General features: G+C 41.6%; 2 protein-coding genes across 2 annotated transcripts in view; one reads left to right on the plus strand and one right to left on the minus strand.

Moving 5' to 3' along the window:
• LOC146175316 (uncharacterized) overlaps nt 1-10642 on the plus strand; it is a 44682-nt gene extending 34040 nt beyond the window's left edge. The window contains exon 4 of the mRNA XM_084585559.1: nt 10512-10642. Within this exon, the coding sequence (XP_084441685.1) occupies nt 10512-10642 (131 nt within the window). The remainder of the gene's footprint in view (nt 1-10511) is intronic.
• A 1399-nt stretch (nt 10643-12041) lies between these two features.
• On the minus strand, nt 12042-15922 carry LOC146175317 (uncharacterized). Its single transcript, XM_084585560.1, has 2 exons — nt 15729-15922; nt 12042-14116 (listed from the first exon to the last, which is right to left on the minus strand). The coding sequence occupies exon 2, from the start codon at nt 13956-13958 to the stop codon at nt 12042-12044; it is 1917 nt and encodes a 638-aa protein (XP_084441686.1). The 5' UTR covers nt 13959-14116; nt 15729-15922.
• Nucleotides 15923-16346: the final 424 nt, after the last annotated feature.

A 16346-nucleotide genomic window follows, 5' to 3' on the forward strand; every position in this document is an offset into this window, starting at 1 on the left:
ATACAATGCCATTTCTTTTCATGCAACTGACACCACAGTTGTCATCTTATACAAATATATCTTTAAAGCATTCTGCAAACCATCGTTGCCTTATGACAGAATAACCTGTTACAAATTACAGTAGAGCCTCGACACATTCCTCGTTCACACGTTCAGAGTTGCAGGAAGTAAATATCTCCCATACAGCTGCACTGTTCCTTTCCTGTTTAATATGTATGTTCCAGATAACACAATTTCCAGATATTAAATTCTAAATTTAAAAAAAAATATATGATCAAATGGCTCGTTTAAGCATTCAAATGTGCATGTTTCAACATAGGGCTGAGCCCAGGAGCAGAATGCATGAACTGAAAGCAGCAGCACCCACCCATTGTGGTATCTTCTTCGCAGTGCCTTGATGGAAGGGTGAGGCTAACAATTAAGCGAAGGTCATTCACGCAAAGACATGACTTGCAGAGAAGGCAAAAATTGAAAAACCAGTACATTTTTTTTTGCAGTGCATGGGACAAATCATTTGTGAAGAACTATGCGCTTGTATTTCATGAGCAGGCTGGACCCAGAGAATGCAGCGACAGTCAGCCACCCCCATAGTGTATTGGGGATAAAGCAACGAGAAACAAGGAAGCAATCTTGGCTTTCCATTGTCCTCAACACATAAAGTGTGTTACTAAACCTCATCTCCAACGAGTGCAACACAACTGTAAGCTTAGTTGTGAGGACTAAACCAGAAGCCTTTCACATATATCTTATGCCAAGAGATGACAATCTATGCTTCTTCAGATGAAATGTTTTCCCAAATAAAATGTTTCTACCTACATTTTTGAAGGCAAAGTATCAACAATGTTGTACATGTGTTCATGCACAGTGACACACGCACAATTAATACACTATTACTCTGACAACAGTGAAGTCAGACAAATACCGCTAGTTTTAGTTAATAGTTACTGATATTTTTTATCAATCTGAATGACTGTAACCTTTCTTGGAGCACTGACTTTACTAAGCTTTTGAAGCTTGCTCTGCAGCTAAGTTTCCTACCTCTAAAACTTATTTCAGCATCTCTGCGGCAATAAAATTTGCCTAAAATTTTCTAGCGCCACAAATTTTCCCCTCTTTAGCTGCTATTTTGAACAGTGTATCATTGCTATTGTATATCCCCATGATGCAAAATATAAAGTACACATGTTCATCATGCATGCATCTTTGAAGGCTTTACAATTGTTATTTCAGCCGCTGATCAGCATGCATTCTTTACTCGTGATATATCCACTGCATATTCTTCATTTATCACTACAGCTGAATGAAAAGTTATGTGTACTTATTTTTTCAGTCACAAAAGAAGTTATTTCAATTTCTTTCGTTAAGCATATGCATTAACCTAGCTGTACCACATTCTGTGATCCGGTGAAAATTTATATAAATTCAGCAGGAAACTGACAGGTCGTTTTTCTGTCATCTCACTATAAAAATGTTCAAATCATCTCTCAGTTTAGTGTTGTCTCCACCAGTGAGTAAAAAAGAATGAACCTATTTTACCCTCACAGTTCCTGAGGAAAAGCTTTTCAATTCATGTTTTCTTGCATTTTAAGTGCTTTATTTATTTGCTTGGAACAGTAACTGCTTATATATGCTCTCTCTTACACTTGTTGCAGTGACTTACCGTCATGAAAGTACTATGCATTGTGGCAGTTACATTTTCTTGCTCCGTTTTTTACTAATTGTTGAATGACCTAGCATGTCCACTTCTAGCTAGCACTTTTGACTCTTCTTCATACAATTACATGCAGCTTGTATCAGCTTGTATCACCTATCACTTCATCCTCAAGGCATTCCGATCAGCCTCCTCTAGTCATGTTTGTGTAATGACAATTCCTGCAAAGTGAAATATATACATAGGCATGCGCATGGAGGGCGGCTGTCCTCCCGAATTGTCTCAGGGGCACTAAGTCAGCCCGTACTTTTACTTTGTTGCACTTGTGCCATCATTTCTAAACGTGCACAATTATGGTCATGCAGGTTTTCGAAGGTAAATACTGGCAGCCACTTGTGATGTTGTTTTGCACAAACTGCAAAACCAGGGGCAGAATGAACCATTGTGAGAAGCACATCGTCATGTCATTTTCAATTTTGCATTCATGGCGAAGCTTGATTTCTTTTTATAGTGCACAACATTTTGTACTGAAATAAAACAAAACAAGTGCACTGAAAAACCCATAAGACAAAGAAAACGACAGGACAATTAACTCTTGCAAGGACATTATTGCAGGCTAGTTGATGCATCCCCTTCATGGATCACTGCCTTGTCGTGGCGGAGGGGCTTGCGAAACTCGATGAAGTCGTGAGCTCTGCTGTGTAGGGCCACCCAAGATAGGCAAGTTACGGCAGAGAGTTCTGACAAAATGTGATTCACTGGAGAAGGTAATGGCAACCCACTCCAGTATTTCCTGCCAAGAAAACCCTATGGCCAGTCACAATAGCATTAATGATATGGCGCCGGAAGATGAGCCCCCCAGGTTGGAAGGCGTCCCACATGTTACTAGAGGGGGGGGGGGGGGGGGGGAGGCGTCTCACATGTTAAAGGGCGATTCCTAGTAACTCCAGGGCGAATGAAACGGCTGGGCTAAAGCCAAAAGGACGCTCAGTTGTGGATGTGTCGGGAAGGGACCGGAAGGTCCGATGTTGCAAGGACATATATATCACATAGCAACATGGAATGTAAGATCTATGACGCAAGGTAAACTGGATATCGTCAAGCGAGAAATGGACAGATTGAACATTGATATCTTGGGTATCAGCAAGCTCAAGTGGACCAGAATGGGAGAATTTAATTCCAGCGACCATTATGTCTTTTATAGTGGGCACGAATCCAGGAGAAGGAATGGGGTCGCTCTCATAGTCAACAGAAGAATAGGCGAAGCAGTGCTAGGGTACAACCCCAAAAACGACCGAATGATTTCACTTCGGATCCAAGGTCAACCTTTCAAGTTACAGTTATCCAAGTCTACGCACCAACCACTACTGCTGAAGAAGCTGACGTTGAGAAATTTTATGCTGACCTGCAATGTCTTTTAGACCGCACTCCCTCATCAGACGTCCTTTTTCTTAATGGAGACTGGAATGCTAAGGTGGGGAGTGAAGAAATATCCGGAATTACAGGCAAGTTCGGTCTCGATGAGGCAAATGAAGCTGGGCAGAGGCTAGTAGAGTTTTGTCAAAAAAATAACCTGACCATAGCGAATACTCATTTTCAACAGCACAAGAGGCGCCTGTACACATAGACTTCACCGGATGGTCTGTACAGGAATCAGATTGATTATATTCTTTGCCGGCAGAGATGGAGAAGCGCTATACAAGCAGTAAAAGCAAGGCCTGGGACCGATTGTGGCACCGATCATCAGCTTCTTGTTGCCAAATTTAAGCTTCGATTGAGGAAAACGCAGAAAACTAAAAGGCCTTTCAGGTATGATCTGGATCAAATATGCTGTTAAAGTGAGGAATCGATTTCAAGAATTAGATCTAGAAAACAGAGAGCCTGAAGAGATGTGGACTGATGTGCGTGATATAATGCAAGAAGTTGTTAGGTAGTTCCAAAGCAAAAGAAATGCAAGAAAGCAAACTGGTTATCTGAATAGGCTTTGCAAATAGCTGGGGAAAGGAGGATGGCAAAAGTTATGGGGAAAAAAGAAAGATACAAGGCTCTCAATGCGGATTTTCAGAAAATCGCAAGGAGAGATAAGAATGCCATCCTGAACATACAGTGCCTAGCAGTTGTGGACAACAGCCAATTAAGGAACACAAGAGCTCTGTATAAGACAATCAAAGATATCAAAGGAAGCTTCTGTGCTAAGCTGGGCGTGATAAAGAACAAACGAGGCAGGGACCTCACGGAAGCCTCAGAGATAAAGAAGAGGTGGCAGGAATACACAGAACTGTACAAGAAGGACCCGGATGTGCAAACCCAACATAAGACGGCTGTGATTACTGATCTCGAGCCGGGCATCCTGAAGAGAGAAGTTGAATGGGCCTTATCCAGCCTTGCTAAGAACAAAGCTAGCGGAATTGATGGCATTCTAGCTGAGTTGCATCAAAACCTCAACCATGACGACGCTGTTAACAATCTGTATACATTATGTCAGCAAATTTGGACAACCCTGGAGTGGCCACAGGATTGGAGGAGGTCAGTTTACATCCCTATTCCAAAGAAAGGCAGTGCCAAAGATTGTTCCAACTACCGCACGATCGCGGTTATTTCGCATGCTAGCAAGGTGATGTTGAAAATCCTCCTAGGTAGGCTGTAGCAGTATGTGGATCGGGAGCTTCCGGACGTCCAAGCTGGGTTTCAAGGGCAGAGGAACTAGAGACCAGATTGCCAACCTTCGCTGGATCATGGAAAAAGCAAGAGAGTTCCAAAAACCCATCTACTTCTGCTTTATTGATTATGCGAAAGCGTTTGACTGCGTAGATCACAGCAGATTGTGGCAAACTCTCTAAGAGATGGTAGTTCAAAATCGCCTCATCTATCTCCTCAGGAACCTGTATGAAGGGCAAGAGGCCACAGTCATAGCATGGTCTTACTGATTGGTTTCCGATTGAGAAAGGAGTGATACAAGGCTGCATACTGTCGCCCTGCCTATTTAACCTATATGCTGAGTGCATCATGAGGAAAGCTGGTCTGGACGAGTCTTCAGCTGGAGTGAAGATTGCTGGGAAACGTATCAACAACCTTAGATATGCGGATGGTACCACTTTAATGGCAGTAAGTGAAGTGGAACTCAAGAGACTTCTGATGCGCATACAAGAAGAGAGTGAGAAGTTTGGACTTAAACTGGACATTAAAAAGACAAAGATCATAGCGTCTTGCCCCATCAAGACCTGGAGCATCAAGGGACAAGAAGTGGAAGCTGTGACAGATTTTCTCTTCTTGGGCTCCAAGATAATCCCGGAAGGAGACTGCAGCCATGAAATTAGGAGACGCCTACTTCTGGGAAAGAGCCATGGCTAGCCTTGACCACCTAGTAAAGAGCAGAGACATTAGTCTGCCAACCAAGATCCGTATAACTCGTGCTATGGTATTTCCAGTTGTGATGTATGGATGCGAGAGTTGGACTGTGAAGAAGGCTGACCGCCGAAGAATTGACGCGTTTGAATTGTGGTGCTGGCGGAGAATCTTGAGAGTTCCTTGGACGGCCAGAAGATCAAATCAGTCGATATTGTCGACCATAAACACTGACTGCTCATTGGAGGGTCAAATTCTAAAGTTAAATCTCAGCTACTTTGGTCATCTGATGAGAAGAGGGGAGTCGCTGGAGAAAGATTTGATGTTGGGAAAGGTTGAGGGTCACCAGAGAAGGGGTAGGCAGCGAACGCGATGGTTAGATGGCATCCTCGGGGCGTTGCAGATGAAGTTATGTTATGTTAGGAAGATAGTGAGAGACCAGAAAGCGTGGCGTGATATGGTCCATAGGGTCACGAAGAGTCGGACACGACTGAACGACTGAACTGAAGTTGATGCATTTCTTAAAGTATGCTTTATGACAAGTATGAGTAGACAGGACAAGGCGCTTGGTGGGACACAGGTTTTTCGACCAGGTGCAGCGCCTTTCAAGTGCAGGCTACCAGCCTTCACTGATGGCATCAGTCGCTGAAGATAAGCTAAAAAACAGCTATCAAGCCTGATCAATTGGATCAAAGTAAAGTTACGGTTATTCCATATATACATGGGTTCGCGCACAATCGGTTGCGAGGGCTGGCATAAAAGTGGCTTGTTCTGCACCAGATAAACTCTCAGGATATGCAGGAGGGTTAATCGCACAGGACAAGTCTGTCGCTTGTAAAATGCATCACCAGCAGCGCTTCGTGAAGTGTTCCAGGAGCGCAGTGTATTCAGTACCACTCACCCGTGGTAAACGATATGTTGGCCAGACAGGGAGATACCTTAATGAGAGGCTGAGGGAGTATACCAAAAAAATGTTATAGACAAATCAGGCAGCAAAATGACTTAACACATTTGGAAAAGCCGTAACTGCACTCCCGAGATGAGAAACACCACAGTGTTGCACAGGTGCAGGACTCAACTAGGCCGGGAGATTATAGAAGCAGATGAGATTGAAAAATTTGATTGTGTGTTCGGATAATGTGTGTGTTCGACTGGGCTTTCAAAAAGGAATTAAACTTTCTTGCTCAGCAATAGGCCAAGCTTCTTTGATACAGGTCTCCTTGTGAGCAGTAATTGTCCGTGTGTGCTTGCTTTCATTTCGTTCATAAGAGCAAATACAGTAGTTAAGCAAGTGGTCTTTCAATAAAACCTGAGTTGTTAGAGCGCCTTCTCCAGTCTACTCTGTTCCTTTTGTCCCGCACTTAAAACATATACTGTAAACAATTAACTCTCATGGGAGTTACTTCTTGTTCCTTTATTCTCTTTCTTCTGTATATCTGTTTTTCCCTTGTTTTTCTCTTAAGCAGTATATATGTGCAATATGCATATCTAGCCCAGATATAAGTTTTGTCAATATTTTATTAATGTTGAAATTCCATTGCATCGAAACAGATGTCTTATAGCCATCGTTTGGTCGTAATAGCTAGGGATGGGGGGGGGGGGGACTTCCTTTAATTCATAACCCTGCACGCGCACGTATGTGTATACATCTGTGAAATATCTCATTTTAAAGATCAGTATCAGATAAAAATATAACTGACCCAGGGACATAAAAAATTAAGTGGGAAGAATTGGTGGGAAGAATAGTTCCTTAATTAAACCTGTTGAACCAGTAAGGATTTTCTTACAAATAGGGTTTGTATGCTTGCATGCTCAGTGCAGCAATTATTATTAATGATTATACTGTTTCTTTGCACCTCATTAGAAATAATATAGCTGTCTCCCCCCCCCCCCCCTTTTTTTTTTCTTTCATTCACTGTATAATGCAGTGCTCCTCGATCTCTTAATTGAGACCGAGGGGAGGTCAATGTGGTGTGAACTGCAACCACAGTTCCGAGAGCAGGTCGCGGAATCGGGCATGACGAAATAATTACAAAACTTGGAAAAGAATGGATACCCAAAAAAGCTTATTGAATGTGTGTCCAGACATCAGATCGACAAGCATTTGCAGCCGATGCCTACACAAAATGCAACGTCATCATCTCGACCAAAAGGCATGCTTTTGTACATTCTGGGCATAATTAGGCAAAGGCATGGGTCTTCAAGAAGCAAATGTGCATACTGGCCACATGCCATCCAGTAAACTGCGAGGGGCTCTTTTGAATTTTAAAGAGGCTTTGCCCCATTCAAAGATGCCAGGTATCATACATAAGATACCATGTGATGATCATCTTAGACTCTGTCTACATAGAGCAGATGAGAAATTTGACAAGTGTGATAAAAGAGCCCCGAGGCCACTAGAAACCTGACAGCATACCAAATGCTTTGGTAGAATACATGCAGAAATAAGGGCATGAAACTGCTTGGGATGACATGATAATCATTGCTACCAATAGAGGTCTATCAGCACAACTGTGCTCGCAATCTCTGATACAGTCAATGCCAAACAAAGGGGAATCTTCATCGTGCTTATGCAAAATCATTATGTTGACCTGTCAAAGCTACTTAAAGGTTTAGACGGCCGGTTCTTGAATGAGAAACTTGTAGGGTTTCCAAATTTTATACTGTTTTTTGAATTGGTTAGTGGTCTGAGACACATTCTACCATGTTCGGCTGTTGAAACATGAGCCAAAATAGTGACGAAAAAAATATTACATCACAAATTTCTTAGCAGTCTGAAAGGAATACCATGAAATGGTTGATGTACAGTGGACTCTCTTTCGGACAGACCTTAATGGGCTATGTAATAACAAAGTTTAGAAACCAACAGCAGCTATAAGAACATTTTTTAATACCAGCAGAGTACCTGTAATATATTATAAAGCATATCTACACACTGGTAATAACAGCAGACAGCATTAGTTGTGAAAGCCTTTTCTGACCTTCCTTCCACTCAAGCACAAATATGCCACCATACACTCCCGTAAGTACATCTCCATGACTAGGTCTAAGCTGTATACGCAATGCGTCATGGAGTCATCTCTACATGAGGCACTGCTTCTCTTTATTTTTTTGCAAAGGTGCATGGAAGACATCAGGGAGTGCCCTTCTTGCACAGAATCACTGTATACAAATATTTTTTATTGCTTACTTCCACCTTGCCAGTGGCAATAGGGATGTCAAATTCCTGGAAAATTTAAAGGCTGAGAAAAACCATATTGAAAAATTTGGAAAAATATTGAATATTTTCATTCATGAAGAAATGCATATACTTGCATTAAAACAGCAAACAGTCTTTTCTCCTAGCAGTTTGTTGCTCATGAAAATGTTGCGCCACATTTAGATGGTTATAAAAGACATAAATGACACCTCTGATGGTTCTAGAAGATTATCCTGTCTTATTTAATTTACAGCTTCCACTACTGCAATGAGAAGAAGTGGTCAAAGTTTGGCTTTGTGCATACCAAGGGCAGGAGCAGGTTCATGGGATAGAGTGCAGAAGCTGTGTTCATTCATTCTAACGTAAAGCTTAAAGCATCTAGTTTGAGAGCGGCACCAGAAATGAGAGCAGCAGTGATTCGGAGTATTGTGGGTAGACGAAGTCCTGGGTTTGTTTCCGTGCCTCTTTTCCCTAGTGCGTTTTTTTCACCTCATACATTTTCGCTTGTGATTAGCTTTTTTTAATGAAATCTTATGTGTAGTTCAATCTACGTCTTCTTTTTTTTTGCAGTAAATCATGTGGCAATAAGGTCTGACAATGTTTCTGCGGTTTTTTTTTCTTCCTGGTATTCTCGTCATTTTACATTCCTGTGAGTTATCTTGTACTGTTTGAGGTTTATCTCATTTCCCTTATGTCAAACGCATGATCAAATCTACAGGCAACTATTGTGTATGTTCCTCCTGTGTTCCGATGTATGCTTACTCTTGCTAGTGCTTTTATGTTTTTAAGGGAACGCTAAGGTGCAGTTGAAAGATTACCCCATTTGTCCCTAAATAAGCCATGCGGAATAATAAGTATCGACCACACTTCTACATTGTAAGCAATATTCTAATCATTTAATCAGAACGGTGCCTTTTTTTCATTGTGTAATCATGGTACATTAAAGTTGACCACAATTTTCAGTAGTGCAAGAAGCCATATGTAACAAATAAAATTCTGCCCTGTTTCTTTACAGTCAATACAAAACAGAAACCTGAAATGTCAGTTCTGTACATTTTCCTGCGATGTTTCTTAGTTTAAATTTCACCACAATTTTTACTAAATCATTGACATGGCAAGGCACTCTAGTATCGACGATGTTTTTGTGTTCGCTTCTTCCTAGATTGTTCTAATCTGTTCATTTTGAGTTTTTTTTTTTTTCTTCCATTCAAATTCGATCATGTCTTTAAACTGGTTGGGACACCAAATTTTAAGGCTATACAAACATATTACGGGTTTCTGCCTTATGTAAGGTCATGCAAGGCCAAGTTCTGGGCGCAACAAACTTTTATCATATATTTTATTCATCTCCAATGAGCTGTTAAATCTTTCTCCCAACTGAGACTCGTCGTTAGCACCATAATTAATGACACATGAAACACAGAAGGGTATCAGTGAATGCTAGTGACATCACATCTTAGTAACGTGACAGACTATCAACGGCTCAACGACGCTCGACATCTGCATGAAACTACGACCTGACTAGCTTCTCTTCGCACTTCATTTGAAATACAAATAAGCGAAACGAGACTACATTTCATTATGTTAATGCTTTGACACTCAGCTAGTGGAAGTGGGAAAAACAAAAATGCAGCATTTCAGCATACTAAATTTTTCCAGTAGATTAGGCATTGATCACGAAGCTTCTCAGGCAAGCCTAAATTGTGCAAGCAAACCTAAATAACAGCAAAAAAATATTTTTCTGCACCCTTTCCAGTGTTCTTTTGTATTTAGAAGCAGCCATCTATTAGTACAAATTTTCAAGCTTTTTTTAAGGGCATCATACTTAAAGCTTTTGTTTGTTTTAGCGAGCCCTCCCATCTCTATTGACAATGTGTGGGGTAGCTGTGATTCAGTCACTGGAAAAGTTTGTCTTCACTGAAACATGCATGCAGCACCTAGTTTCAATGGAATTTTGTTTCTGCACAGTCCTATTAGGGAAACCAAACAAATGGTCCCACATCGCTCACCTTATCCTAGAATTTGTTGCATTCTGCGGCCTCTAATTAAATATTGAAGTTAGAATACAAATACCTATTACACTTTCAGTGGTGATCTAACACTTATTTGTATAAGTTTGAAATGTTCTTCTTCAATGTCATAATGAAGAGTTGTGCTGCCATTATGAATGTGCCTTATACCTATTCACTTAGCAAAATGCTGTCTTGTTTCTGCACATATTGCTTGAACTTCATTTAGCAATAGTTCTTCAGTAAGATAGTGCAATTAAGTTAACAAATATTCATATTTCATCATTTCTGTTTGCCACTATTGCAGCTTTTCTTCTAGTCTTGAACGAGTATGCAACATCTGGCGAGAGAGGCACCAGCCAAGATCACAAGAACATGATAAAAACTGGTTTGGACAAACAGCTGCTAGACACAGACAAGTGTTACGTGTTAAGTTAATTTTGCAAATTTGTGTGCTTACATAACTATATCTAATTCACTGTGCAACCAATACCCTTGGCTATTACAACAGTATTTTGCTGCCATTCATACAAGTGCTGAAGAATGTGGTTCAGCAATGTCTGATGCCTGAAACATGTCATTATTAGGATAAATGATTGTGATTCATTGCAGTGGTGTGAACACATATCACCACCAAGTGTTGTAGTTTTCTTTGTGTTCAGTGCACTGCAGGCAGTGTTGCTTATATATCGAAATCCCTGGAAGCATGCATGTAGAAACAAGTGAGAAGACAACACTTTTGCAAGATCAAAATCAATAAATATTTTTATTGAAGTGCTAGGACAAGCAAATTCCAACATGAGGTGCAGGATGCGAATTACAACCAGATATCCCCATTAACTGAATGGATTCTTGAATGCAATTGTGAAAGGCAGCAATGGTGTCCATGTCTCTTTGCCTGTTTGTCCTCTGAAATGCATTACAGTGGGATTAATTAGCATGGAAAGTTCTGTTTATTTCGGTATGCATACATTTACCTGTCTTGTGATAGTGCACAATGCTGTCAGCCAGAAAATTTGTCTAGAACATGTTTGTATGCAAGCTCCACTCTAACAGCAATTTTTTAATTGCCAGTAGCATGCAGCCATGGACCTGGGTGAAAATAAAACATACAAGTGAGAAACATGACAAGGCATTCAGGTAAAAGCTCTGTTGATCCGTGGGTGCAAGCACCACTCTTACGAAGCACCATGGCATTATAAAACACTTCGTGTCTGAGCACTCCTTCCTTTGATTGAAGCAATTCTGTTTTTTGTTAGCTCATAGCTCAGGTGCTTGGTTAGAGCCTCCCTATCCGCCACCTGGGAGACGCGCTCTCTAGCAGTCAGGCTCTGCCGAGAGAAAAAATGTTGTCTGGCTCTGCCAGATGCAGCGCACGATGTGCGAGATGCTGCGCTGAAAGAAAAAGTATACTTACCTGCAGCACACATGACCAGCGTGTTAGTGGTGCACAATGATGGGCTGGAAGGAAAAGTACTTACCTGCAGCATATATGGCCAGCTTGGAGGTGTTTCTCGCGCTCTAACGCACACACCAACCAACTGGTACCATACAGCTGCAAACTTCACCTACAGCTAGGTAAGATCATACAGGAAGCACAAGGACCTTTACAAATGTAGTGGCGGTGATTTCGGCAGAGATGAAAGGCTCAGTCAGTCTAAGGCAGTGCTCTTCTCAGAAGTAGGAATTCACACTTATTCCAAGTACATGCTAGTTTTCTGGGTTAAAAAAAAATGTAATTTGAAGTTAAATTTTCATGCTTGCTTGTGCATTTCCTGCTTCACATTATCTTCATAGATCTGTGCAGAAGAGTGGCATAGGGGTTCCATTCCACTTTTCAAAGATATTCATGTCCTGAAGATGTAATTATAAGAGTATCTTCGGTGGTGCTGTCGAGGATTTGCCTTTTGATACTCTCTTTCTGAAGCTCAGTTGGCTTAGAAAAACCTAAGCTGGACAACCTAGGTTTCTTAGTAGTATGAAACCTGAGTTGATGCCCAGCTTTCTTGTTGGCTGGCTCCCTTGAGTTGTGGGACTTTTGTTGCTTGTTAGTTTCTTCGTAGATCTTCAGCACAGGGTCCAAAAGCTTGCACGCTTTGTTGTGCACTTCTTGAGAAATTTCTTCTTTCACTGTATATTCCTTGATTACTTGCATCTTGGCCACAACCAACTCTGAGTTTGCCACGCTTGTTGAGGCTTCTGCTGCCTGAACACTTTCCAAGATGTGGAAAGCCTCACTTATCTTCGAAGTTGACAACACTCCTAGAGCAGTTTCAGGGATTTTCACAGCTGCTATTTCTGGTGTGCTAGCTATGACCACACCATGAATGTGTTTGCAAACTATTATGGACATCAGATGATCATAGCAAGTGCATGCATAGCTATGCACACACACCATGCACACACTGCATGCAAGAGGGCAGCAAGCACCATCTTTCACCTTTGAGACTTTGTATGCGAGGCCTTTTGTGGACTGGGATTGCACAGTCCATGTTCGATCTTCATTCCTCTCTATAGATGCTGGGCTTGCCATGGCAGTTCGATGGCTCTTCTCAATTCGACTCATCTTGCAGGTTCTCTTTTCTTTTGTGATGTGGCCTATCCTCTTCATAAGAAAATGGTATGCCATGTCCATCAGTGCCGAGATGAGCTTGTCGACACGGTGATTCTTCTTGCCTTCCAGAAAATTATGCTTTAAAGTCCTGTGCATTCTTTCAAGATGCATGTTTGTATTGATCCCGAGGCCAGTTCGAAAACTGTAGGCCCACATTTCTGGGCGGTAAGCATAGTTTGCTTTAAAATACTGCATGAACTCCTGCAGCCTGGGGTCGTTGTTGGCCAAAAATGGCTCAAGAAGCTCAGTCAACTCATTCTTGTCAAGGGATTCTAGCAGTGTGCGAACTGTCCGGTAAATCTCAGCTCCAAGTTCTCTTCCTTTGACTTTCTCCATAATCCTTCGCCTCCAGTTTTTGTCCACATGCCATGAGCAGAGCAGTCGGTGCTGAGGTGGACCCATGACAGTTGACCAAGCCTTGAAGAACTCAGATGCATCATCTGACATAAAAATCTTAGTTGATAATGCTCCTGTGGAAGACTTCACAGATTCAAAGAAGGCTGTTAAAGTTTTTTCATTTACTGTGCTGGAGATAAAGTATGCCATAGGCAGTCCTGCTCCAAATTCATCCAGCACCAGAACAGTCACTAATTCAAACTGGTATCCTGTTGTTCCATGTGTGGAATCAACACAGACTGTTCCTGAGCCCAAAACCTTCAGAAGGTCTTCCTGTGGCTCTGTCATTAGAGCAAGAGCAAAATCCTTCGTGCTGAACGTATTTGTTGAGTCAACAGCCCCCTGCTCCTTGTACAAGCGAACAACAGGTCGGTTCTTGTTCCTTGTGATTTGCACCCATGTGCTAACACTGACAGCATCACTGTCATGACATCTTTCAGGCACATTGAGATTATACTGCCGTTTGATGTTGTGTAAGGTTAAGCGATCGGTCAAATGAAGAGGAGTCAGCTTGACTGTTATTGATGCCCTTATTTTCTTCATTATAGTCTTCATGGGCACTCCTTTTGAAAGGTCACTTGCAATGATTGCTCTTTCCTGGGTGGTCATGGTGAGGTGTGCAATATCTGCATCATGCCCATAATGTGTCCTTTGGTACATCACCTTGACTTCATTCTTTTCTCTAGTAACAATCATAAAAGAAAGGCATGTCTTACCACTCTTGCAGCTTCCCTGGCTCTTCATTGCCCGTACCTTGTTCCCTCGGCTTGGCCTAGCCACTCCTGACCTGTGGCATTTATAGTACACCCTTGTACTTCCACCAGCGAGCCTTTTTTCGCCTTGAGGTGCTATGAATTTGCAGTCCTCATTCACCTCCTCTCTCGTTTTCCATTCCTGGAACTCTGTAAATTGAAAAAAAAAAAAAAAAAAAAGCAGGGCTCTGTATCACTGACAAAGTAATTTCTACACTCATCAAGCATGACTGTTTGAAAAACGTTGTGCACAACACATACTATTACTTACAGTATAATGTAGTCCACATTCCTAAAACTGCATGTGTGGAATAGTTTTTTTTTTCCAGTATTGCTGAGTATCTTGCAATGTTCAGGGAAATTCTACCATGAAGGTTTAGTTGTTGCAACTAATTATTCTGCATATTTATCAATCTTGGGCTGTAAAATATTCTGTTCAAACTACCAGACTATAATTCGGCTAAAATGCCAACCACAAAGGTAGCTTTGCTAGTCCACATTTTTCCCCACAGTATTTTAACATTGGGATTTGCCCGCATTTTTTTCAAGTGGCAGAAACCGCAGTCGACTGTGGAAGAACCTTTTTATCTGTAAAATTGCAGATTCACAGGACCAATTAAATTTGACTGTTGTGCCGCTGGCTGGACCCATAAATACTAGAGAACACTGCACCAGACAGATGCGAATTTGTGTACCGAACATTGTGACAGTTATAGTACCGAGTGCTGCCACACCTGAGGACCATTAATTATTACAGCATATACATATAGCCCCCTTATTTTTTTCACAAACGCAGAACATTCACCTTTGTGAGGACTTTTGACCTGGGATTCGTATTTATATTATGTATATATATATAGAAAAGAATTGAAGGGGAACTGAGAACCGAGGGGCTCGCTATATATAATTGAAAGGAGAGAATAGTCTACGAGCCCAAGGCGAACATTTGGACATATATTTTTTTAATGTTTTGTTGTTGGTATTGAAAATGTTCCCCTTGGACTCATAGACTGTTCGCTCCTTTGAATTATATACATATACATTATATATATATATATATATATATATATATATATATATATATATATATATATATATATATATATATATGGTTGAAATACATGCTTGATCTAAATAGTTGCTTACATATATGCCTTACACCAATGCGTTTCTCAAATGGAGGTGGGTGTGCGAAACCCACGCCCACGATAAAAGAAATGAAAGGTCGCGCGATAGCTCTCCGGCTTTTGCTCTGGTTAGAGTGAACTAGTTCACTCTACTCTGGTCTTGCGGGGTCCACGTAGGTTCAATGTCAATGTTAACTTCTCTAAGCGCAAGAGCGCGCGCGAAAGAAGGAGATAGGGATCGAGAGATGATCGTGCGATTGTTGATACCGGCACCACTGAAACTAGCTGATAGACGGGCCTGCAATGCGTGGCGAGCGGCATGATATGTGGAGGAGTCGAATCCCTTATTGTAGCCGCGCGCTGGCATCAAATGCGCGTTGTTTAACCGATCGATTCAATCCCAATTACACAACGTGCTTCTAGTACGCAAAAGATCGCAGCACGAATACAAGATTCGCCCTGCCCTCTACCTTATAGTCTCAATACCGGTCGCAATTGATTAAGGTTCCGCACCACCTTTCCACATGGCTGAAAACCGGTGCACTAAACAAAACCGGCAATTTCACTGAAGTGCCGATCGAAAAGCGTAGACCATTGTTCTAAGTTTCTTGATATAATTTAACATCTGTGCTTGCCTTAGTTTTCCGGAATCGGCGAAAATTGGCAGTCTGCTACAGCAGAATTTTTCACCGTGGCGAGCGGAGAACTTGATTCGACAGGCTGCTCCACCTGACGAACTACGAGACCAGCCCCCAAACTGTATTGCGTCATAGTTCGCCAGGTAGCGCAGCCTGTAAAATCGGCTGCTTCGGTTGAAGAATCGAGTAAAACAGCGCTAGGGGAGACGAAACACGTGAACGACAGACAGATGCATGCTCTGTCGTTCACGTGTTTCGTCTCTCCTAGCGCTTTACTCGATTCTTAAGCATGTGCCAACCAGACCGTATTTGCCCTCTTCTGCTTCGGTTTATTGTCTTCACTAAGCTTTTGCCGCAAATGATAGGTTTTCCTCGATTTCGGAGAAAATGCAGCATGCATAGTAAAGTGAAATTAGTAATGTAAAAACGTAGCCTTTCAAAAGGTACCTGTGGTCAGCGGCTGAGCCGAAATAACGCATTTTTTTTCCCAACTCGTATAAATATACGTATATGATGGGGTTGAATTCCAAGCTTCTCGAAGCGTCTGACATGGCAACAAGCGAACAAAAAACAAATGAAAATAAAGAAATAAAGAAAAATATCAAATAATCGAAA

The sequence above is a fragment of the Amblyomma maculatum genome, chromosome 11 (assembly GCF_055883805.1).
Source record: "Amblyomma maculatum isolate TAMU_Amacu chromosome 11, ASM5588380v1, whole genome shotgun sequence".
Lineage (NCBI taxonomy): Eukaryota > Metazoa > Arthropoda > Arachnida > Ixodida > Ixodidae > Amblyomma > Amblyomma maculatum.